General features: G+C 32.1%; 1 protein-coding gene across 1 annotated transcript in view; it reads right to left on the bottom strand.

Annotated features, from left to right (window-relative positions):
- LOC129947160 (protein snakeskin) overlaps positions 1-14,766 on the bottom strand; it is a 29,579-nt gene extending 14,813 nt beyond the window's left edge. Inside the window, exon 1 of the mRNA XM_056057610.1 lies at positions 14,600-14,766. Within this exon, the coding sequence (XP_055913585.1) occupies positions 14,600-14,641 (42 nt within the window). The 5' untranslated portion in view covers positions 14,642-14,766. The remainder of the gene's footprint in view (positions 1-14,599) is intronic.
- Between the last annotated feature and the right edge of the window lie 11,427 nt (positions 14,767-26,193).

Genomic DNA, 26,193 nt, shown 5'->3' with positions numbered 1-26,193 from the left:
TGTTTTTTTAGACTATAAGCTCATGAGGCTTGGTTCTTCTTAATCTCCGAACATGGTTTCTTATATTTAAGCCGGACTCCATTTCAGAATTAGTATGACTTTGCAGTCTCTCGTTGTGCGATATAGCGTATTTTTTAACAACTTCTGAAACCATTTCTATTTGTAAGTCACGATGTAGATCGGTATTTCTTATGTACCAAGGTGCATTAACTATTCCACGAAGGACTTTGTTTTGGAATTTTTGGATGATTTCGGTATTTGTTTTCTTTGTACAGCCCATAATTGTATTCCATAGGTCCAAACAGGCTTTAGTACTTGATTATACAGCATTATTTTGTTTTGGATTGATTTATAAATCAGAATTGTTACCAAGTAACCAGTACATTTTTCTATATTTCAAGTTTAGTTCTTCTCTTTTCTTTTTGATGTGCTCTTTCCACTTTAGCTTTGCATCCAAAGTCATTCCAAGGCATTTGGCCGTAATGGCGTAAGTCACAGCTTGATTATTAATGAATATTGGAATATTGTTTATCTTTTTATTTGTAAAATGTATATGTGAAGATTTTGTTTCATTGAGTTTGATACGCCATTTTTCGGTCCAAGCTCTCACTGTGTCGACGGCATTTTGTAGTTTTACTGCTGCCTTAGAGACACATTTGTCGGGTACCAAAAGTGCGGTATAATCTGCAAAAGTAGCCATTATGGTGTGATCACGAACTGGAATATGCCTTTTGTATAGTAAATACAGTGTAGGACCTAGGACACTTGCTTGTGGTACACCGGCTTCTATTTTATTCAATTCGGAGTATTTTTGATCGTACCTTCCTCTAAACAATCGGTCTGAGATGTAAGATTTTTATATTTCAAAGTACTGCTTGGGAAGATCGTTTTGCGGTTTGTACTCAAGTCCCTCATGCCAAACCTTGTCAAAAGCTTGAGCAACATCTAAGAAAATAGCTGAACATACTTGTTTTTCTTCTAATGCTTTTTCTATTACATCCGATATTCTATGAACTTGGTCTATCGTGAAATGTTTATTTCTAAAGCCAAACTTATGGTTTGGGATTAACCTTCTTTCTTCTATGATTTTGCTAAGTCTCTTCAGAAGCAGTTTTTCAAAAACTTTTGCCATAATTGGTATAAGCGATATTGGTCTGTAAGCCGTCACTTCTGTAGGTGGTTTACCTTGCTTTGGCATGACAATTACTCCAGCAATTTTCCAATGGTTCGGGACATACCGGTGCTTAAGGCATGTATTTATTATATATTGGAGTTTTATGAAGGCTCTCAATGGCATTTTTTTCATAACCTGAGCTAACACATACTTTTTATTTCTTTAAGTCTTGCAATTGGTATTTCACTTTCATCAATCTAATCAACAAACTGTAAGTTATTTTCGGCTGCGTTTGATGAGTATGGCTTAAAAACATTCGCAAGATGTTCAGCGAAAAGGTTAGCTTTATCTTTCGGGTTAACGATCCATTTCCCATCTTGAGATTTCAAGGGTGAGTTTTGTAACTGCGGTCTTTTCAGGCGCTTGGCTGCTTTCCATAGCGAAAAATTGGTTAAATTCCTTAGGAATGTACTGCATGAATAATTTTTGAATTTGTAAATTTGGTTTTTAAGATTTATTTATTTGTTTTTTTTTGCCATTTTCTTCGAGCTCTTCTTTTCTTCTTTATTTACGGCCTGCTTGGAAAAGTCTTTTGCCTTTTGTTGATATAAGTCTTGAACCCCAATGGGTGTGTTTCGCATTGAAGTCTCCGCCAACAAGAAAGTTATGCCCAAGAAGATTAAATAGATCTGTATAGTCTGCTGCTATCTCAAACCCTTTCTTTTTCATACCAATACTAATAGTTGTTACTTTCCATTAGTAAACTTGGCTACTTCATAATGTTTTAAGCTTTCTTTTATAAGAATCGCCGATCCACCTCTTGCCTTGTCAGTTGGATGTGGAGCGTGGTAACATGAATAGTTTTCTATTACATTATCTAGACTTTGCCTATTTGGAGAAATGAGTTTCGGACACCAGGCAAATATCGATTGTTCTAGATCTAAAAAGATTTTTAATTCGGATGAATGTTGTATTGTACCGTTTGCATTCCATGTAGCGATTTTAAGTGTTCTGTCCATCATTGTTTTTTAAGAGCGACTTTTTCGCTTAGCAGTTTGATATTCAAATCCTGTTTATTAATTTTTTAAGAATAAGTTGTAGCATTTCATTTATGGAAGTCTCTTCATTCTTCCGCACATTTTTAACAATCTGAGAATAGGTTTTCTTTCCATCGCTTTTACTTTGAACAGCCTTTTTAGGCGGTTCCTTCTTAGTATTGTTTTCTGCAGTTAAATCTTCAGGTGCGATCAAAAGTCGTAGAAGCGGCAAATCAACCTTGGTTAACGCTGTGTATCCGTTCCCTTATGATAAAGCGCGATCTTGCATATAAGACTTGGGTACGATATCGAGTATTAGAACTAAGGCGAAGCTACTGCTCGCTACGTAACAAGGTGGTGACCAAAATAGGAAATCAAAAGCCGTTAGCATTGACGATGTACGTCCATCGTTTCTCAAAATTTTGCTGCCTATTCTTCTACAATACTTAACCCATATTTTTAACTTCATCATCATGTCTGGTCACTATCCTATGCAATGGAAGCTAGCAAAAATCTAACCTATACCAAAAAATTCCAATGGGATAGAGTTAAGGCCAATTGCTATTTTGTCCTTTTTGTCTAAAGTCTTTGAAAGCAATTAAATAAACTTCTTAATGCCAACAATCTAATTACTCCTATGCAATCTGGTGTCCGGAAGAAACATAGTTGTATCACTGCCCTAATCAATATTATTGAAGACTTGAGGATGTCAATGGATAAAGAACATGTGTCATTTTTAGTCCTCTTAGATTTTTCGAAGCTTTCGATTCAGTTGACCACACATTATTACCCAGTAAACTTATTAATGAATTTAATTTTTCTTATGCGGCAGCAAACTTAATTTTTTCATACCTTACAGGTAGATCACAAGCTGTGGAAATAAATGGGACGCTATCAAATTTCCTGCTGAATTTAAATGGTGTTCCGCAAGGCTCCATTCTTGGTCCATTGTTGTTTTCAATGTATGTACATTAATGCAATTCCCAACTCAATGAAATTTTGTTCCGTAGTTTTTGTACACCCATGATATGCAGCTTTACTTACATTGCCCACTCGGTTTAATTGAACACTGTATTGAATGCTTAAATGAGGATCTTGAAAGGATTCAGAATTGGTCCACAGCAAATAGGCTTCAACTAAATCCTTTAAAGACTAAATGTATAGTTATTTCCCGAACATCTCTTGATCTGTCTTACTTTCCTCGTATTGTCATGAACCATTTCCCGATAGAATTCGTTTTGAGGGCTAAAAATTTAGGAATACTATTTATTAGTTTTTTTTACATTGGACAACCACATTAACGCCATAGTTGGTAAGACTTATGGAGCTCTGCGTCCCAGCATAAAAACGCGTCTTTTACTTGCCAAAACCTTAATAATACCAATTTTCACTTATGTATGCGAATTTTTTTCCATATATTTGTTTAATACTACACTTATCACTAGATTATAAGACATCTTATCTTAAAGTGTATAAGTTTTCGAAATTGAAATTAAATAAAATTAAAATAAGTCGGGGTGGACTTGTATCTTGCTTGAGGAGTGTTTTTTAGACAATTATTTTATTGGTAGTTTTTGCACGATCAACTGAGGGTAGAGGTTAGTAAAGCATAGTTCCAAGTTTGAAGTTTATGAAACTTGAAAAACAAACTAGTTGCCTTGCTGAAAATGTACTTTTAAAGAATGCAGTTGACTGCAAATGACGTCTCATAATGGTATATTCCTTACACTTAATAATTAAAAAAAGACAGGAAAGAAAGAAATTTTTTTAGATATGTAATGAAATGTCAAAATGAGTCATATCAAAAAAGTACAATAATCTAAACTACTCCACATACGTCAAAATTAAAGTGACAGCTGAATATAGAACAACACAATAATTGAACATGACATAATGAGGGGAAAAATTCCCTATTATTTCCAGAAAATTATTTAATGAATCTATAATGTTTTTATCAAAAATACTCCATTACCAAGGTCGGAATCTCAGACTGACATTTCGGTTTGCCTACAAGCTAAGTACACACTAGATTCGAAAAAGTGTGCGTGAAATGATGCAAAAACCAAACACATACTCACATTTAGTGTTCCGGACCATCAAAATGCTTCATTTTAGTCCTCAGGCACATCTAAAAGCTTCATTTTGGCCTTCGTTCAAAAACGAAACAATCCGAGCCAACAGAATCTGAAGTGCTGACATGGTCTTAAATTGGAAGATTTGTTTAGCTTTTTAATTTAAATCCAAATAAAAGTTGCAAATGTATATTAAAAAGAGTCTGGGATGCGACCCACACTGATAACTTCCCATCCCGTCTGTCAATTTGTCTTGCTTAAAAGTTTGTCTTTATGTACTCGTATCAATTTTTACCAAATTTGCGTATTATTTTTTGTAGATTTTATTTTTTATGAAAAAACGGACTGTTGGATTTTTATATACAAATTACTAAACATCGAAAACAATATTTTCTGTGGAAAAAAATAAGTATGAAGCCAATATTTTTAATTTTTGAAAAGCTATTTGAGCCGAAAGTAAATTTTTACCAAGTTTTAGTATTGTTTTTTTTTTAAGTTTTATTTTTTTGTAAAAAAACTGTCAATTCGATTTTCTTCAAAATTTTTCAGAATGTTGAAAACAATATTTTTTGAAAGATAAAAGTAGTTTAAAGCTAATATTTCAAATTTTTGAAAAGATATTTGAGTCAAAATCATTTTTTACCAACTTTTATACATTTTATTAGGTCGATTTGATTTTTCTCAAAATTTGTCCTTATGTTGAAAGAAATATTTTGTATAAGTAAAAATTAGTTAGAAGCTATGATCTTAAATTTTTGAAAAGATATTTGAGTCGAAAATCAATTTGTACTAACTTTTGTTAATATTTTTTTCGGTTTTTAATTTTTTGTAAAAAAAACAGTCTGTTCCATTTTTTTCAAAATTTGATCAAATGTAAAAAAAACAATATTTTTTATAAGATAAAATTAGATGGAGCCAATATCTTAGATTTTTGGAAAGATATTTGAGTCGAAAATCAATTTTTACCAACTTTTGTTAAAATTTGTTTAGGTTTTTAATTTTTTGTACAAAAACTGTCATTTCGATTTTTTTCAAAAATTTACTGAATGTTAACAACAATAGTTTTTGAAAGATAAAAGTATTTTAAAGCCAATATCTCAAGGTTTTGAAAAGATATTTGAGTCGAAAATCATATGTTACCAACTTTTATTAATTTTTTTTACGTTTTTTTTTTGTAAAAAAAACTGTCAATTAGACTTTACTCAACATTTTTCAAAAAATTGAAAACAATACTTCTTATAAGATAAAATAAGCTTAAGCCTAAATTTCAAGTTTTTGAAAAGATATTTGAATCAATATTCAATTTTTACCAACTTTGAGTAATGTTTTTTTTAGATTTTTATTTTTTATGAAAAAAAAACTCTCAATTCAATTTTTCTCAAAATTTAATCAGATGTCAAAAACATTATTCTTCGTTGCACAAAATTGTTTTGGAGATGAAATCATATTTTAGTCGTAAGATTTTGGAGGTGACACATTTTTTTTTTTCAGTTTTTTTGATTTATAAAAAAAACAGCAAAATGGATTTTTTTCAAAAAATATACTTCTTTGATATCACGTTACAATATATTATATAGAATTTAATTCAAGTCTCTAGCGTTTTTGGTTCGTAAGATATTGGGTTAACCAAAATGTCCACCTTTTTTTAAACTACTATGGTAAAAAAAAAACACCAACACAATTTTCTTGAGAGCTCTTTCTGCATCTTTCTTCCTTATTATCTGTATAACAAAATTTATTTGAAGTCGATATCTCCTCTGGTTCTTGAGCTTTGGACGACGAAAAAAACGTCGCGAACTTACGGACGTACGAACGTACGTACACATGCACGCACAGACATCTTTTATTTCGACTCTAGGGACCTTGAAAATCAGACCCATTACAATAACTTCCTATGGGAAGTTAAAAATTAATGGAAAATATTATCGAAGTCATAATTCTAAATGGCAAATTCCGAGGTGAAAATATATTATTACCACGAATCCCTATTATACCCTTAAATGGGCCAATTCAATTCAAACGTCTTTAGTTTCCAATTAGATTGACATTTGCAATGACTTTCAATAAGTCTCAAGGCCAAACGATGTCTGCGGCTTAGATTGGAGCACTTCATGTTTTTCACACGGACAATTATACGTGGCGTGCTTTTGAGTCGGCAAACCATCCAGTTTGTTTGTATTGGCGGAAGATGGGATCACAACAAATATTGTACACTCTGTTGCATTAAGAGATTGATAGATAGTAGTATAGTCATAATTAGCGATATGTATATTATTTTAAAGAATTAACTTTAATTAATTTGTTAGTAATTTGTTATGTTCATACTTTGTCACCCTTTACAGTGCTCTATACCTCGCCCACTTATATACTACATCATTACACAATAACAATATGTTAATTATTTCCATCAAAATATTCTCTAGAAATTATTTATATGACAAAACAACGTTTGTCGGGTCAGCTAGTTATAATATAATAAGTTGTTTTATTCTGTATTAATTCGAAATTAGCTGTGATCTTTTCTTCGATGTTGTTTATCCATCAATAATGAATCATCAAATTTAAGTACCTTAGCTTATATGTCAAACAATTAACTGTCAAATTACATCACAATAAATTTACTACATTCTTAGGATTGATAAGAAATGCAATCAGAGCTTACTGAAGTGGTACAAAAATGTCGAAGCATAAGCGTAATTAAATCAACAGACTGATGAGCAGTCTTTCAATTGTCAATATGTCTGAATGGTATATAAAATTATTAACTCATCAAATCTAAAATTCATATTGACGCGAATGTCATATAGGTAATGACAGCTATCAAATAGAATTTGATATGCAACTCATCACTTCGTTTTTCGTAACTCAACACACACATATCAAAACGGTTTGTATGTCAGGAGGAATATTTATCAACTTTCCAACGAATAGTCATCCCTTTCGCTTTTTTAGAATCTGTCGAATCTCCTATAATAATTTGAAAAAAGTCAAACAAGGTAGCTGTCAAAAGTAATGAGCGTTAGTAAAACAAATTGTGGTATTATAGCAGAAAAGTTTTTGTTTGTTATTCTTTATAAAATAATCATTAAACCTTTTTCTATTTTTTTGTTAAATGTAACTTAAATGTATTAGATTACCCTTTTAACTTTTGAAGCCATTCTAATCCCTCTAGTATTCTGTCAACAGTAATCATGCTATTAAATTTATTTTGACATTATAAAATTTTAATCGAACACACCCAAACCAAAGAAAAAAAACTAAGTAGCCAAGAGTCGCAAGATATCTATCAAATGACATTATCATCATTTGTCATATTTTGTGTATTATATATGTATAAGGAGATATAGAGAGGGAGGGGTGAACCATAAAAGCCATTAATCATTCTATAAATTCTATCGTGTCTTTTAAAGACATAAAACCCGCGAGAATTTATTTTTTTGCTCCATGTAGGCATTTCGTAAGCATTAGACTAATATTTTTAAATTTTAACTTTTTCCAAAATGTTTTCATCGCTTTATTTTTTTGTATTATTTTAAACAGATGATGAACAGTGACAGCACAATTATATGACGCAACTTCTTTGTCGGGAGTCAATTTTTAAAATTCTGACAAAATGAAATGAAGAACGCGTGGGATTTGATGTCGCGTGTGGAACCGGGTCACATCATACAATATTTTGTACTTTTATGTTGTTATTTTTTGTTTTTAATTTATTAAATATGTTTAGGGTAAATTATATTTAGGAGCATGAACATATCTACTTAAAACATAAATGTAATTAAATAACATGTTTAATTTCGTGTAATAGAATTTAAATTAAGTTTTTTTCTTTTTTTTTTGGAACAAAGGATTTTATCTGGGAGAGTCCCCTTTGGTTTCACAATATTTTGTTTTGAGTGGGGTAAAATAATAATCAACTGATGGGCATTTACATAAGGGAAGCCCTGCCCACCTTATTTTGTCTACAACCTAGATTCGTTTGAGTATAATTTAGGGATAGGAATAGGATGTCCTAATTTATAAAAAGGTTACAAAAGTAGGCTAAGGTCTGCAGGAATGCGTAAGTGGAATAGCATGGCGGAACAGCGAAGTCGATTTTGATAAAGAACCAAAATATATTTTATTTATATTTTGTTTTGTGATGGTACAAATGTCAAAACTGTCATTTGTTTCCTCAGCCTATACGTCAGATTTTATTCAGTGTGTTTAAATAAAACTTAATGATAAATTAAAATGAAATAACAAGAAATTCAAAACCAAAGAATCAAAATACGAGGGTGGATTGAAAAGTTTCCGGCCTGACCAAGAGATGGCGCCACTAGGCCTACCTTGAGGCGGCGTTCTATAGTACCATCTTGAGATAGCTTGTAACTATAGTTTCCGCCCGATCGCCATGTTAGTATAGTTTTGAGAGCACACTAAACAAGGCGCCTCTGTGTTTTTCTTAAAAATGGAAAAGTTGGAAAATCGTGCTGTCATCAAATACTTCTATTGGAAGGGGTTAAAGCCGAAGAAAATCAAAGAAGAGATGGACTTAACACAGGGAACATCCTGCCCATCATACTCAACCATTAAGCAGTGGGTTTCCGAGTTTAAAAAGGGTCGTGTGAGCACCTCTGATGAGCCTCGCTCAAGACGCCCTGTTGAGGTCACAACTCCAGATATGATCGAAAAAAGCCATCAAATAGTGCTGGAAGACCGCAGATTAAAAGTGCATGAGATAGCTAAGACCTGTAAGATGTCAAATGAACGTGTGCAAAATATTTTGCACCAACATTTGCATATGCAAAAGCTCTACGCAAGATGGGTGCCGCGTTTGCCCCGAGTGACTATTATCTGTTTCCTAACCTCAAAAAATGGCTTGGTGGTAAGAGATTTGCGGACAATGAAGAAGTAATCGAAGCTGTAAATGGGTATTTTGAGGAGCTTGATGAATCAGTCTATAGAGATGGCATTACTAGACTAGAACACCGCTATGAGAAATGTATCAGCCTTGAAGGAGATTATGTTCAGAAATAAAAAAAAATCTTGAAAACGTTGTTTTTCTTGGTCAGGCCGGAAACTTTTCAATCCACCCTCGTATCATAAAGGGCATACAATTTCTTTATCATGGTACAAATCCCAAAACTGTCATTTGATTCCGCCACCTATACGTCAGATTCAGTACCTATTCGGTGTTTTCAAATAAAATTGAAGGAAAAATTCAAAACAAAAAGATTCAAAATAATTTAAAGGGCATACAATTCCTTTATGATGGTACAAATGTCAAAACTGTCATTTGATTCCGCCGCCTATACGTCAGATTCTGTATTCGGTGTTTTCAAATAAAATTGAATGACAAATTTAAATAAAATAACAAGAAACTCAAAACAAAAAAGTCTTTCAAGTTCTTTTAGAAATTACAATGAAAGTCACTTGCGGCTGCACACACATTGTTCGAGCTGTCACAATGAATTCAAAATCATGTTAGGTGTCTCATGTGTGACATAAGGGGTGAGATATTAGAAGCTATACATGTTCAGTTAATGGGCCGTGAGAACATTCCAGGTGATGCAAAGACAAAAAGTCTTTATCAATTGTTACTACGACATAATATACATATATACATGGATTGAGTGGAGAAATTTTTTGACAATACCGTCGCCATCGGGCGTCAGATTCAATTCGTTTTATGAGTACTCCCATTTTATTTATATAAATTATTTTCACAAACGAAAGTTTCGTTATTGTCAAAATACTGTACGACAGAAAAAGGTTAATTTAAAAAAAAAACGCTTTCATACTCTAAACTAAACGTCATCACACACAAATTGCTTATAAACATTGTTTGTGATGTGATGTTTGCTTACCTTAATTTCAACCGGTTGAGTTAATTGATTTAATGATCACCACTTCTCAACTGACCTTCAGAATTAATTTTTGCTAAAAATTATTATCAAACAGACCGAATAAATGATGTTACCGGTTTATGTTTTGTAATTTCGGCTTCAAAGTCAAACAATAAAAAATATCTAAACAAAAAGGATCTGTTTTTGATGTACGAGAAATAAACTTTTTTAAAAGTTTAATCACATTGCAAATTTCTAGATTAGGGTTATTATATATTTTTTTTAAAGTTTTGTTGAATAACAAAATTAAGGAACTTAAGTTAAATTTGAGCATTTAAACTGAAGAATACTAAATGTCTTCCAAAGATCAAACATAAATTTTTAACTGACAGTAGGTTAAATGTTAAACGGTGTAAATGTCAAACGGCAGCCTTATAAATAAGTTTTTAGGTTAAATTAATATTAAGTTACAAGGTTTTCAATTGTTACGATGTCTGTAGAACATTTTCAGAATAATTGTTAAGTGAACGATTTAAATTTTTTCCAATAAGAGCTTTAGTTTTGAATATCCAGCTATGAGAGCAGTTGGCACTTTTCAAAATATCACCTTTAGAATTTAACAGTTAAAAACTAAGCCATTACTAAAAGTAAAACAATAAACGCTTCAACAACACTTCTAAATTATTAAAATTTATTTTTAAAAAAATGAAGAAAATTTTGTAGTCACAATATGTCCAAGGAAAGTTTTCTGACCGTGTTATTTCTTGGTCAACACAATTGGCCACCATGAACTTATGATAACAGTTTTAGACTTTTTAATTCGGGCTAAGTTATTGCCTATGCTCCACTATCTATTGAAGACATTAAATATTGAATTCATGAAATTATCGAATTGCGAAACATAACAAATAAATAAAGAAGGTGACTATGTATTTTCTTTCAACTGCATTTCACACTACCTTACCATTTGAAACACAAAATAGCCATCTACCCTTAGATAGAAATAGGAGCCAGGGTGACGAATATGGATCGTTTTCTATAATAAAACGCAGCTATTGTTTTACATTGCTGATGGCAAACAAGTATTTTGAAAGAAATTGTGTGGATTACAATGAAATGATCGTTTTTAATATAGAAATGAAACTTATTTTTGGAAAACCCTTTATTCTAGCTATCACTTTATTAACCGTTTGCCGATTTCCAATCAATGACAATTTAGACTTCAAAATATGATCCGGCAATCTATCTGACATTGAAGTTGAAGACACTTTGGCAGGATCTATCTAACAATCCTAATGTGAACTGACAATAATTGGATAAACACAAACACGCTTCAACTTTGGCTTCGCCTGACGTTTAGGAGTTCCGCCATAGGAATTCAGCGTATGCAATAACAGAGAAGCCCTAACCTCTCGTTAACTTCCCATAGGAAGTTATTGTAATGGGTCCGATTTGTCAAATTGAAAATTTTGACATTTCTCGACATTCCAAGGTCCCTAGAGTCGAAATAAAAGATTTTTAGAAAGATGTCTGTGCGTGCGTGTGTACGTACGTTTGTACGTCCGTACGTCCGTACGTCCGTACGTTCGCGACGTTTTTTTCGTCGTCCATAGCTCAAGAACCAGAAGAGATATCGACTTCAAATAAATTTTGTTATACAGATAATAAAGCAGAAAGATGCAGAAAGGGCTCTCAAGAAAATTGCGTGGGTGGTTTTTTTTACAATAAAATAAATATAAATTGGGTGGCGCAACAGTCCTTTGAGAACCAGGGCCTAGTGACTTACAACTCTCAACCATTCCTGTGTGCGAGTAATGTTGTCAGGAATGGAGGGGACCTACAGTTTATATGCCGAATCCGAACGGCTAATTTGAGAAAGCACTTTTTCAAGACAAGAGTTACTCTTGGAGAATTTGTCAATTCCTCGCAAGAGGCAGTACCCGTGAAAAGACTTTAGATGGCATAGGCAGGGATCGAACCCAAGACCTCTGGCATGACAGTCCAACGCACTAACCATCATGCCACGGGTTTTTTTTACAATAGCAGTTTGAAAAAAAGGTGAAAGTTTTGGTTAACCCTAAATATCTTACGAACCAAAAACGCTAGAGACTTGAATTAAATTTTATATAATAGATTGTAACGTGATACCAAACAGGTATATTTTTGAAAAAAATCAATGTAACGGTTTTTTTTTAAATCAATAAAACTGAAAAAAAAATTTGTCACCTCCAAAATTTTACGACTGAAATATGATTTCATCTCCAAAACAATTTTGTGCAACGAAGAATGATGTTTTTGACATCTGATAAAATTTTGAGAAAAATCTAATTGACAGTTTTTTTATAAAAAATAAAAATCTAAAAAAAAACATTACTCAAAGTTCGTAAAAATTGAATATCGATTCAAATATCTTTCCAAAAATTTGAAATTTAGGCTTCAAGCTTATTTTATCTTATAAGAAATATTGTTTTCAACATTTTAAAAAAAGTTGAGAAAAATCGAATTGACAGTTTTTTTTACAAAAAATAAAAACATAAAAAAAATGTATAAAAGTTGGTAAAAATTGATTTTTGACTAAAATATCTTTTTAAAACTTTGAGATATTGGCTTTAATTTACTTTTATCTTTAAAAAAATCTTGTTGTCAACATTCAGTTCAAGTATGAAAAAAATCGAATTAACAATTTTTTTACAAAAAATAAAAATCTAAAAAAAAATTTATAAAAGTTGGTAAAAATTGATTTTCGACTCAAATATCTTTTCAAAACTTTGAGATATTGACTTTAATTTACTTTAATCTTTCAAAAAATCTTGTTGTCAACATTCAGTTAAAGTTTAAAAAAAAATCGAATTGACAGTTTTTTTACAAAAAATAAAAACCTAAAAAAAAATGTATAAAAGTTGGTAAAAATTGATTTTCGACTCAAATATCTCTTTAAAAATTTTAAATATTGGCTTGAAACTTATTTTATTTCACAGAAAATATTGTTTTCGATATTCAGTAATTTTTATATAAAAATCCAACAGTCCGTTTTTTCATAAAAAATAAAATCTACAAAAAAAAACGCAAATTTGGTAAAAATTGATACGAGTACACATAGACAAACTTTTAAGCAAGACAAATCTACAGACGGGATGGGAAGTTATCAGTGTGGGTCGCATCCCAGCCTCTTTTTTCGTTTGACAATCGTAAGGAAAAGAAAGTAATGTCACGTAATGTGACTCCAAACGGAAACTTTAGTTCAAATTTGCTGAACATTGCTTTGTCGGACAGCTCCACAGCTGTACAAAAAAGTCAACAAACAAAATACATTTCCTTTTGGAGGGATTCTCATTGGTTAATATAGAACTGTCATTCAAAGCAACCTCAAAGCAGGCCCATCTTTGCAGACGAACCGAAGCTCAAGCCTGTTTGTGTTTTAGCTATACCTAAAGCATTTTATAAAAGACCGTTGCCCAACTAATTTTGGAGCTTTAAAAATTATTTTAACTAAGATTAACTGAACAAGTATTTATTGGTTTAAACATAATTATTAATTTTTTGGTAAAATTGTGTTTATTCTTATTTAGCTAAAAAAACATAACTCAGGTATAATCTTTTGACCAAACTGTACGTGTACGCATTTATCTTAGAGCCTTACGCGAACCCATGATGTCATGGTTATGTTGCTCTTTATTTTTTTTCATTCATAAACAAAGTAGGTATAGTGCTTTAAGAATACACCGAATACCTACGCAGAATTTGAATTAGTTTCACTTCAAAACTCAACAATTATCCCCTCTTTCAATTACTTCATAGTCAAGTCATATAAAACTTGTTTGCTACTATAAAATTATTATAATAATTCACATCAAAAAAACCAATGTGAAGAGGTAAAAGTACGCACCGCCTTACCTTCAACAAGGAAGGGCAATCAATCTTTCTTCATTTTTATTTTCAAAGAAGTTTCCCTGGAATAACGATATTTCTAAAGCAGCAACAACAACGACAACTCTACCTGATGAACTTCCGATGACATCATTTCATAATATACGACCTCAACGGCTACGGCTACGTCTTCGTCTACGTCTGACAACAATAATTCTATCCAAAACTTGTTCAGAAGCAACCCCAAATTTGAAACTCGTATAATTTAATCTAAAAGAGGTTCGAAAAAGAGAACCTTAAACGAAGTAACGCTCACAAATCCTCATCAAACACTCATTCTATTCTTTTGTATTTTGTTTTTGTCTAGTTTTTTTTTATTTCTTTGGGATTGCTGTTATTGTAAATGGAAATACAAAATAAAATGAAAGGAAAATATTCGGCATTTTCTTATAAGGAACGCCAGAAAATCATCAGATACAAATTATGTACGATATCAACGATTCTTTGAACTATCAAACAAATAATTTATCCTTTAAACGAATTTCCAAACACAAAAACATGCCAAAGTTAAACGAAAAGAAAAACGCCATATAAACAATTTTTATTAACATTTACTTTTGATTTCATCTATCAACAAAATAAAAATAAAACATTTTGAATAATTCAATTAAAATTACTCACCAATTCGATAACTTTCAAAAGTAGACGATTGTTTAACTCCATTTTTATTATTGTTTGTTGTTTATTATTGTTTATACACAAAAAATAAAATAATCTTTATCAAAATTCGATTGAATTCTTGCAATTTTAAGTTGTTCACAGGCCGAAAGTTTTCTTATAACTGGAAACTAATTTAATGAAATTTTGTTTTGTGGCGGCAAAGAATCAAACTCATTGAATTTAAGTGTGTGAGAATAAAATACTTCAATATAATTTATACGAACAACAATATCAAAGAAGGTAGGTATAGAAATCCAGCAACAAGTTGCTGAAAGAGTGAGACTTGCGTAGTGTTTCTTTATTTGATCGACATCGAAGAAAATACAGTGGGGTTTGAATGATTTAAAGTTTGAAAAAAAATAATAAATGATAACTGGTAAAGTATTCCATCATATTGGTATTACAGGGTGGTTGTCAAAAAATGTGTAAAGACAGAAATTTTATTTAAATCATTTTTTTTTGGAAATGATAAATAATTCATATGTAAAGTGTTATGCATTTCATAATGTCAAGTATTTGACACCTGTTGCACTCAGATGTCATTTGAAGTGTGATAATATTAGTTAAATAATACATCGTGTTTAAATAATTCGAACTTACTATACAAGAAGAACATTTTAAGGGCTTCTCCATCTAGCTCGGTCCCTAGCTAAATGTCTCCAGTTTCGCGCTCCAAGTTGGGTGAGGTCACTTTTCACTTGTGCGCGCCACCTGATCCGCGGTCTTCTTCTACTGGCTAAGTCTACGTCACTGTACAGCCCGTAGTTCCATCTTCTCCTCCACTCCCCTTCGATGCATACGCAACCGTATATCACGCGAAGAACTTTTCTCTCAAGCCGACCCAAGGTGCTTTCATCCACTTTTGTCATAGTCCATGCTTCTGCGTCGTATGGCAGGACGGGGGTGATAAGGGTCTTATATAGAGACAATTTGGGCCCTCGAGAGAGGACTTTACCACTCAATTGCTTTCTTAGCCCAAAGAAACAGTGGTTAGCAAGATTTATTCTGCGTTTGATCTCAGCGCTGGTGTTGTTTTCTGCGTTTACAGCGGAGCCTAGGCAGACTAAGTCCTTGACTACCTCAAAGTTACATCTGTCGATGGTGAGGTTTTGACCAAGACGTCGGTGTTGTATGTCCTTTCTTGACGACTTTGTTTTGCCCTCATTAACCGTTAAACCCATTTTTGCCGCCTCTGCCTCAATACTCGCAAAAGTCCAATTAACATCACGCTGAGTTTTTTCGATTATGTCAATGTCATCAGCATATGCTAGTAATTGGACGGACTTTTGCAAGAAAGTGCCTCTAGTCTTGACGTGTGAGCTCTTCACTATTCTTTCAAGTACGATGTTAAAACAATTCCATGACAACGCATCACATTGTCTAAAACCTTTTTTGACATCGAAAGGTTCTATTACGTTGTTTCCAACCTTTATGGAGCAGCGTGAATTCTCCATGGTCATGCTGCACAAACGGACGAGTTTGGCAGGGATGCCAAAACTAGACATGGCTCTATACAGCTCGTCCCTCTATACAGCTCGTCCCTGTATGCGGCCTTGAAATCGATGAAAAGATGGTGGGTGTCGATTTGGTGTTCTTGGTTTTTTTTCCAGGATCTGCCGTAATGTAAACATTTGATGAACTGTGGACTTTCGTAGTCTAAAATAACAAACAAATATATCAACCTCGAATATTTTACGAGCGATATGATGATATTACTTTCAAAATAACGTTATGCATAGAACAATAACGTTTTGGACATCTGCAATTTCGTATAAAAATCGAATTGATAATTAAATCGTTTGAAAGCGTGTGACTTGATTTTTTAGGAGCAATTGAAGGAAATACGATTTTTAATAATGCTTCGATACAACAAAATGAAATAATATAATATTTGAGTCGAAAATCAATTTTTACGAACATTTAGAAATGTTTTTTTTAGGTTTTTATTTTTTTAATGTTCAAATCAATATTTCTAATAAAATAAAATTAGATTTAGGCAAAATCTCATAGTTTTGAATAGTTATTTGAGTCGAAAATCAATTTTTATTACCTTTTATTAATTTTTCTAAAGTTTTTATTTTTTGTAAGAAACTGTTAGTTCGATTTTTCTCAAATTGTTTCCGGTTGTTGAAAACAATATTTATTATAAAATAAAATAAGTTCGAAGCCATTATCTTGAGTTTTTGAAAAGATATTTAAGTGCAAATTAAATTTTTATCAACTTTGAGTAATGTTTTTTTTAGGTTTTTATTTTTTGTAAAAAAAATGTCAATTTGATTTTTCTCAAAATTTTACCAGATGAAACATTTTTTTCAGTTTATTTTGATTGACGTTACAATATATTATTGACGTTACAATATATTATTTAAAATTTAGTTCAAGTCTCTACCGTGAGATATTTAGGGTTTACCAAAATTTTCACTTTTTTTTAAAACTGCTATGGTAAAAAAAAAACACCCACGCACTATTCTTGAGAGCGATTTCTGCATCTTTCTGCCTCATTATCTGTATAAAAAAAATATTTAAAGTCTATATCTCTACTGGTTCTTGAGCTATGGACTACGAAAAAAAACGACGCGAACGTACGGACGTACGAACGTACATACACACGCACGCATAGGCATCTATCTAAAAATCTTTTATTTTGACTCTAAGGACCTTGAAACGTCGAGAAATGTCAAAATTTTCAATTTGACAAATCGTACCCAATAACTTCCTATGGGAAAATAAATAATATACACAAAACTCAAATATCCTAAAAGCATCGCGTATTTAAAATAAAATTATTATTTACAAAGTAATTAATGTTGTGATAAGCAGTTTTAAGAAGTAAAAACATTATCGTCTCTCAAAAATGTGTCAAGCAAGCTCTAAGTCCGTCATTAGATGCCAGTTATAGTCCGGTATTACACAGCGCATGTTTTTCCTTGCATCAATGAAGTGTGAAAGAGAAAGGAATAAATAAAAAATGAAATAGAAATAAATCTGTCTGACCAATGTGGCAACCGTGGGTTGGGTACACCGAGCTAGCAACGAAAGTAGAAATGAAAGATATCTGTCAAAATAATGCACAGACTTAAAAATCCGAAAAGTCTTCGTTTAACAATGCGCGCATCACTGAATGACTTTTCAAAACAAAATAGCCGATTAATGCGCATTAAATACACTCCGCTCCACTTGAATAGGAACAAACTTTTTTTACTATCAGACCGTGCAGCGCTTTGGTAAATATATAAATTCACCTTTTTGTTTTAGTTCTTATAAGATGGATCTATTGCAAATAAAACATACAGTATAATTTAGGAAAATACCATTAGCTTTTTTTAACCACTTTTATAATTATTTTATTAAAAACACTGTTTTTTTTTTGCTCCACTTGAATAAAAACATTCGCTTAAATATGGAAACAAATTGAAAAAATGCAGTAAAGAGGGTATTTTTTTAAACTGTTGGGAAGTGAATCATACAGTTGTTTTAAGTAATTTAGTGAAATTGCACTCCATCCCTCTTTGATAGCAGCAGTAAGTGATTCTTTGTCACTCGTACACTCTACGAACCATCCATCCCCATCAGTGTTGGATTTACGCCTAGGCTCATGAGGCCCAGGCCTAGGGCGGCATAATTTAAGGGCGGCAAAATTTTTGAAATGCCAAAATTTTAGAGGCGTAAAACAGTAAAGAGACAATCAATTTTAAAAATTGGTTCAGATTAGTTTTTATAGGAAATTGTTAATAGAATATACATATTATAATTCAATTCATTATCTTACTTCTTAATATACATGAGCGAGATGTCAATTTTTTAATAGATCAATTATATAGGCTTTATTGAGTAATGTTCTTTACTTTCTGTTCCTTAAGTGATCGATTATAAGACACCGTAATACTTAAGCAAGGAAAAAGTAATTTAATTAAAATATTTATTTTTTGTAATTTTCAATTTTCTCAAGAACTAGAAGACATAAAGTCATCTAGTTTTCAGTTTTTGATTAAAAAATTTGATTTTTGTTCTAGCCGGAATTAGAAGAGATTTCCGAACAAGATATCGAAGAAGTACAGTCACACCCTTCTCTATCACAAGATAAGTATAAGACGGCGTAAAATTTTCCTTCATCATACGATACTGAAGAAATCCAATCAACAACTGTTAATTTAAAATTTAATACTGATCGCTTCCTATGGAATTTAAATGAGGGATTTTATAACTTTAAACGGTATACCACAAAATGATAATACGGACTTTAAAAATTCCAAAAATGATTATATTGATAAAACGAGGTTCTGTTCAAAAAGTTTATTCCAACGTACTTTAAAAAACGGAGAGATTCAACGCCGTGAGTGGTTAATTTATTCAGAAACTAAATTGTCTGTGTTTTGTGTTCCATGCTTATTATTTAGTAGAAGTGGTGAAATGAATGCTTTTACTGGTGAAGGATTTCGTGACTGGAAAAACTCAAAGGCACGCATCGAAGGTCATGAAAATTCTGATTTTGCACACCCTAGAAGTGGAAATACGTCGTATTTGTCTAAAACATTTTATGAAGAAATTATATTGTTAATTCAGTATAAAGTACTACAACAAATTTCCAGTGAAGTGCAATCTGCTAAGTATTTTGGTATAATTGTAGACTCTACGCCTGATATTGCACATGTTGATGAGTTTACTATAATTATCAGATATGTACGTGATAACGGTGAGATTGTTGAAAGGTTTCTAGAATTTCTACCAAATATCGGCCATAAAGCTAAAGATATTGAGGATGCTTTGTTAAAATCTCTCAAAAATAATGGTTTGGACATAATGAACTGTCGTGGTCAATCTTATGATAACGCAAGCAATATGTCAGGTATATATTCAGGCCTTCAGACACGAATCAAAACAATTAATCCTTTAGCAGATTACGTTTCTTGTGCCGCTCATTCTTTAAATTTGGTAGGATCATGTGCAATTGAATCGGTAACAGAAGCAGTCGACTTCTTTTCTACTTTGCAAGAACTATACAATTTCTTTACTATATCTACACATCGTTGAGAGATTTTAGTGCAGCGTACAAATTTGAGAGTTAAGAGTCTTTCTCAAACTCGTTGGTCTGCTCGACATAATGCATGTTATGCATTAGAAAAAGAGTGGTCTGCAATAATTGATGCACTGGAATTTATTGCCGAATGCAGGGATGAGAAACCGACTACGCGACATAGAGCTACAGGATTGCAGCGGAAATTACAGAATTTAGAAACAGCAGTCCTAGTCATTGTTTGGAATGTAATTTTAGATCGTTTCAATGCTGCTAGTAAGAAGCTTCAAGAATCTCAAGCTGATTTATCATCCGTTGCTCAGATCTATAACTCTCTGGCTCTATTTCTTCAAGACATGAGAGGCAGACAATTTTCTGATTATGAAGAAAAAGCCAAAACACTATCTGGAGTTCACGATTATTATCGTTATGATACTTATCGCAAAAAACCAAAAGAATTCACCAAGATAAGTCACTGATAAATGAAAGGACACCTTTTTCTGGACAAGACAATTTTCGCACAAATGTTTATTACCCTATTCTAGACACTCTGAGTGTAGAATTGGCCGGGCGTAAAAGTGCATATGAAAAGCTTTACGAAATTTTAATTTTTTTGATGATTTATCCGAAATATATACAAACGAATTGAAAAATCTTGCAAATAAACTAGTCAGTAAGTATCCTGACGATTTAGGAGAGACGTTAGGCAGTGAATGTATACATTTACATTTTGAACTGAAAGATTCCTTAGCAAATACGGAAGATGTACGCTCTGCACAAAAAATATGCAATGTAATGCATTCACGGAGTCTTCGAGATGTTTATCCGAATTTGGACATTGCTCTCCGTATTTTTTTGAGTATTCCGGCTACAAAATGTTCAGGAGAAAAATCTTTTTCCACTCTAACACGCATAAAAACCTATTTACGCGCAAGCATGGGCCAAGATAGACTTAATACTCTTGCATTACTGTCAATTGAAGCTCAACTAGTCCAAGAAATTAATTATGACGATATAATCGACGTTTTTGCGCGGACCAAATATTGAAAAATATATTTATGATTTCTCTGTTTAAAGTTTATAACTTATTTATCTGTCATGTTTATTATTTATATTTTTAAAAAATATATTTCAATATATAAAGTTATTTTAAAATAAAAATATTGGATCAAAATTAATGAAATTCAATTTGTCAAAAAGGGCGGCGCATCGAACGGGGCCTAGGGCGGCAGCAAGCCTAAAACCGTCACTACGTTTGCTATAATATTTAGGTCCGGGGAGTACGGTGGCCATTGAAGAAAGGTAACATTTTTCTCGGCTATCCAACTTTTAATGATCTTTGCGTTGTAGATTGGCGCGTTGTCTTGTTGAAAAGTCCAAGGTATTGGTCCAAATACATTGGTAACCTTATGGAAAGCTTCTTGCAATATTTGCTTGTAGGAGTTTGCCGTCATTTTCAACGTGGGAAACTCCAGATCAACTGTTCCAAACCAGGGCATTGCCCCCCACACCAATACACTGCTTTCTCGGCTATGGTGGCGCTCCAAAAACATTGGTTCCTTTCTCATGTCATTAAAATAGAAATTATACCCGTCCGGGCCATTTAAATTAAATTTTTTTTTCGTCAGCAAATATCACTTTTGCCCACTCTTCCTTCCACGTCATATTCCTTCTGCAAAAATCTATTTTATTTTGTCGTCGTATTGGATTAAATTATGTTTTTTTCTTCAATTCAGAGGCTTCAAATGTTGTGACCTACGAATGACACCTCTAATAGTGTTAAGACTAGCTGCAATACCACTCTTCGCCTTGATTTTAGCAGCAGAGTCGCTGGAATTGGAGGCCAGCCTAATAATCTTTCTTCTGTCTGCTTCTGTTGTGGCTCTTGTTTGCCTGCCCATCATATTTGTTCCATAGCTGTCTTTGTTTCTAAAGTACGACCAAACAATTTTCACACTTCTTTCTATTTTGTGGGCAATTGTGCGTAGGGGAAGCTTGTTTTCCGCGTATACTTCTATTTTGGCCTTTTCTGCAAGGTTTAATGGTTTTCCGCTGCCCATTTTTTCTTTGATCGAACAATTAATGCTTTTAATCTGAATTTCTATTACTAAAATAAGAATTTTTGTCGTAACCGTAACCAATAGAAACAAAACGCACACTGTTTCTATTCAAGTGGCGCAAAAAAAACAGTGTTTTTAATGAAGTAATTAGAAAAGTGGTAAAAAATAACCTAATAGTATTTTCCAGAAATATTCTGACCATGCAGTTTAATTTGCAATCGATTCCTCTTATAGGAACTAAAACAAAGAGGTGAATTTATAAATTTACCAAAGTTCTGAACGTTCTGATAGTAAGAAAAAAGTTTGTTTCTATTCAAGTGGAGCGGAGTGTACATGCGCTGTGTAATACCGGACATAGCTATCAATGGTTTTCATCATTGAAAACAAACATTGGAATTTTTTTGACAGGTCGTTTATAGCTATCATTAGAAATTTCTGTCATTGAGAAAAATTCCAGTGGAACGATTTGTTTCACTTTTGAACATTAAAGTATCAGCTGTTCAGGAAAATGAATTTCCGTCCGGAAAATAGAAAAAATACATTTTTAGAGAAAAATAAAAGTGGAATTACACTTTTTTTCCTAAAACAATTTATTTCTGTGATTTCCGATCGATCATAATAATTATAATTTTAATAAAGGGAAACACGTCAAATGTCGATTCAAACATTAAACATAACTGGCCCCTTAGGAACTCTTTTACACAAATAAATCTCAGAGTTATGACGTTTAGCTTTCAGTTGAATAAACAAACATGATCAGTCAATTTTGACGTACATAGGTAAATTTGATATAATAGTAAGGGAGATTTGTCTTGACTTACTTCCCTGTCAACTTTAGAATAAAGTTGCCATAGTTTGGAAGGCATTTTTTTAGGAGCTGTCCAATCAGATATTAGAAACTTATAAATCCTTCAAGTACATTAATTCGCCTGAACCTGTTTAGTCTTAAACCATTTATCAAAACAAATTTGACAACTTATTAGCCAAATGTAGTGCCCGTGGCATGATGGTTAGTGCGTTGGACTGTCATGCAAGGGGTATTGGGTTCAATCCCTGCCTGTGCAACCTTAATTTAAAAAAAATAATTTGTGTGGGTACGGGCTCTTGCGAGGAATTGACAAATCTTTCAAGAGTAAATCTTGTCATGAAAAAGTGCTTCCTCAAGTTAGCCGTTCGGATTTGGCCTAAAATTGTAGGTCCCTTCCATTCTTGACAACAGTACTCGCACACAGGAATGGTTGAGAATTGTAAGTCACTAGGACCTGGTTCACAACGGACTGTTGCGCCACCCAATTTATTTTATTTTTATTAGCCAAATGCTTTACTTGAAAAACACAATGCTTAATACTATCAATATTAAGTTCTGATCTTGACAGCATTGTCCAATGGGGAGTCTCCTGTCGTTAAAGTGTAACATACCCCCGATGCCGCTATCTATGAGTGTCACTTGCATTCAGGAAACTAATCAACTGTCAGTACTCGATATGCCTATCACCGATCGCCTTTTATGGAATTATCATATATATGATATTGCCAAAAATGTTTCCAGGTGCTTAGGATTTTTCCGACGGTGCAAAAAATATGTCCCTCCTTCTGATCTGGCGGTGATTTACAAAACCTTCATTCGTCCAAAACTTGAATATAACTCACATATTTGGGCAGGAGCCCCTGAAACAAGTTTTAGCCTATTAAATGATAGGCGATAGAACTATAAAACCGAAAAATTTACATCTCTCGAACACCAGTGCAATGTTTCATGCCTTTCGTTGTTTTAAAGATACTTTTACAAAAAAATGTTCTTTCGAATTAGCCAGTTGCATTCCCCCCCTCCAACAATTCAGCCGTAATACTCGAACTTCCAGGAATGCTCATCAGTTTACCCTCGAGCTAAATTTCGGACGTACTCTTAAGTATAGAGACTCTTTTTTTAACCACTCATCTAGAATGTGGAATGCTTTACCCAACTCTGTTTTCCCCTCCCATTTCAATATTCAAAATTTTAAGACCAACGATATCTAAACTTTTATCCTTCCCTATTTTCCTAATACTCGCACTGTGTTCAACCGTAAACGTATACTTTATAAAAAAAAAAAAATGTGTACCTTCCAAGGATCTAGAAGCTAGCATATGCGCGCATAAGTAAACGTGCGGATACAAAGAATCTGAATACGAGTGAACATAATGGAGTCTAGCTCCGTTTCGTTCAATTTTTCTCAGTTTCGTTAACTTAAGCAAACTTTAGCAAGAGCGATCCCAGTACGTAAGCAAAATTGCATTATGGCTATGTAGTAATTTCACGAACTTAAGTGAATTTTCGTTGGGTTTTTGACATAAGCTTATGTTTGCTTATGCCTATTATAGTTGGGCCTTAAGAATTCATAGAAAGCTACAGACGTGTTTTGTTTATGAAACATTTTAAATGATTCAGAAATTGCAATGAATAAATGTTTTTTTTCGGAATATTTCCCATTTATGTCATTTAGAATTACCATTAATTTGTACTACACATCTATTGTGACCTAAAATTGTCCATAATAAAATAATAGGCAAAGTTCCAAAACAATACAATTTTTAGTAGAAATATATTCCAAACGAATTTCTTGACTTCATTCAGGTTTCATATTTCGGAAGATGAGAAACATTCCGAGAGAACTTTTATTCACCATAGCCCAAATCAACCAACAGCTAGGTCAACCGATTTTAATCAAAACATAACTTAATTAAGGTTACTCAAGGTGGCGCTACAGTCCTGTGTGAACTAGGGCCTAAAACATAACAGTTTTTTTTAAATATTTAAAGAAAAAATATACTATCTATTCATTATGTATATTTTGTATTAGAAATGACTAAATGATTGGATGAGAAAGATCTTAATTCAGAAGCATATCGGAATCCCGCTTTTAAAAATCCCGCTTTCAAAAAATCCCGAAAAAAAGTTTTAAAATCCCGTCTTTTAAAATCCCACTTACTCAAAATCCCGATCAAGTAGAATCCCTATATTTAAAATCCAGACAATCCCGTTTTTTTTACGAAATACATACTTAATAAAAATAAAAGTCAAAGGTTTGAATGTTAAATTAAGAAGCGTTTTGTAATCTCAATTCGATTTTTTTCAAAATTTTATCGAATGTTGAAAACAATATGTCTTGTAAGATAAAATTAGTTTGAAGCCAATATTTCAAATTTTTGAAAAGATATTTGAGTCGAAAATCAATTTTTACCAACTTTTATTAATTTTTTTTTTAGGTTTTTATTTTTTGTAAGAAAACTGTCAATTCGATTATTCTCAAAATTTTTCAAAATGTTGAAAACATTATTTCTTATAAGTAAAAATTAGTTAAAAGCTATTATTATAAATTTTTGAAAAGATATTTGAGTCCAAAATCAATTTTTACCAACTTTTATTATTTTTTTTTTAGGTTTTTATTTTTTGTAAAAAAAACTGTCTATTCGATTTTTCTCAAAATTTTTCAGAATGTTGAAAACAATATTTCTTATAAGATGAAATAAGTTTGAAGCCTAAACTTCAAGTTTTTGAAAAGATATTTTAATCGATATTCAATTTTTACGAACTTTGAGTAATGTTTTTTTTAGATTTTTATTTTTTATAAAAAAACTGTCAATTCGATTTTTCTCAGAACTTTATCAGATGTCAAAAAAATTATTCTTCGCTGCACAAAATTTTTTGGATATGAAATCATATTTTAGTCGTAAAATTTTGGAGGTTACAAACTTTTTTTTCAGTTTTGTTGATTTATAAAAAAACCGTAGAATGGATTTTTTTCAAAAAAATATACTTCTTTGATATCACGTTACGACACATTATATAAAATTAAATTCAAGTCTCTAGCGGTTTTGGTTCGGTTAATATTTAGGGTTAGCCAAAATTTTCACCTTTTTTTCAAACTGCTATGGTAAAAAAAAACCACCCACGCAATTTTCTTGAGAACCGTTTCTGCATCTTTCTGCCTTATTATCTGTATAACAAAATTTATTTTAAATCGATATCTCTTCTGGTACGAACGTACGTACACACGCACGCACAGACATCTTTCTAAAAATCTTTTATTTCGACTCTATAGGGACCTTGAAACGTCGAGAAATGTCAAAATTTTCAATTTGACAAATCGGACCCATTACAATAACTTCCTATGGGAAGTTAATAAACAATATTTTCATAATTTCGATTTTGCAAATCCAAAGTTATTGTTTAATTTTAAGAAATCGGTTTTTAAAATTAAACAATTAGTTTTGATTGAAAAATCGGAATTATAAAAAGCGGGATTTTAAGAAACGGGAATATAAAAATCGGGATATCGAACCCAATCTCCTTAATTCAATTTGTAAAATTTCAAGTCTTAAATTTTTTTTTAAACTGACTTTTTGACAAAAAACAAAATGGTGTTAATACAATTCACTTTTTATCCGTTTTCAACACATTGTTTATTTTTTTTAAGAAAAGATTTTTTATACTTCTAGTT

The sequence above is a fragment of the Eupeodes corollae genome, chromosome 2, assembly GCF_945859685.1.
Source record: "Eupeodes corollae chromosome 2, idEupCoro1.1, whole genome shotgun sequence".
NCBI lineage: Eukaryota > Metazoa > Arthropoda > Insecta > Diptera > Syrphidae > Eupeodes > Eupeodes corollae.
The sequence above is the reverse complement of the archived record's forward strand: the minus strand, read 5'-3'. Positions and strand labels throughout refer to the sequence as shown.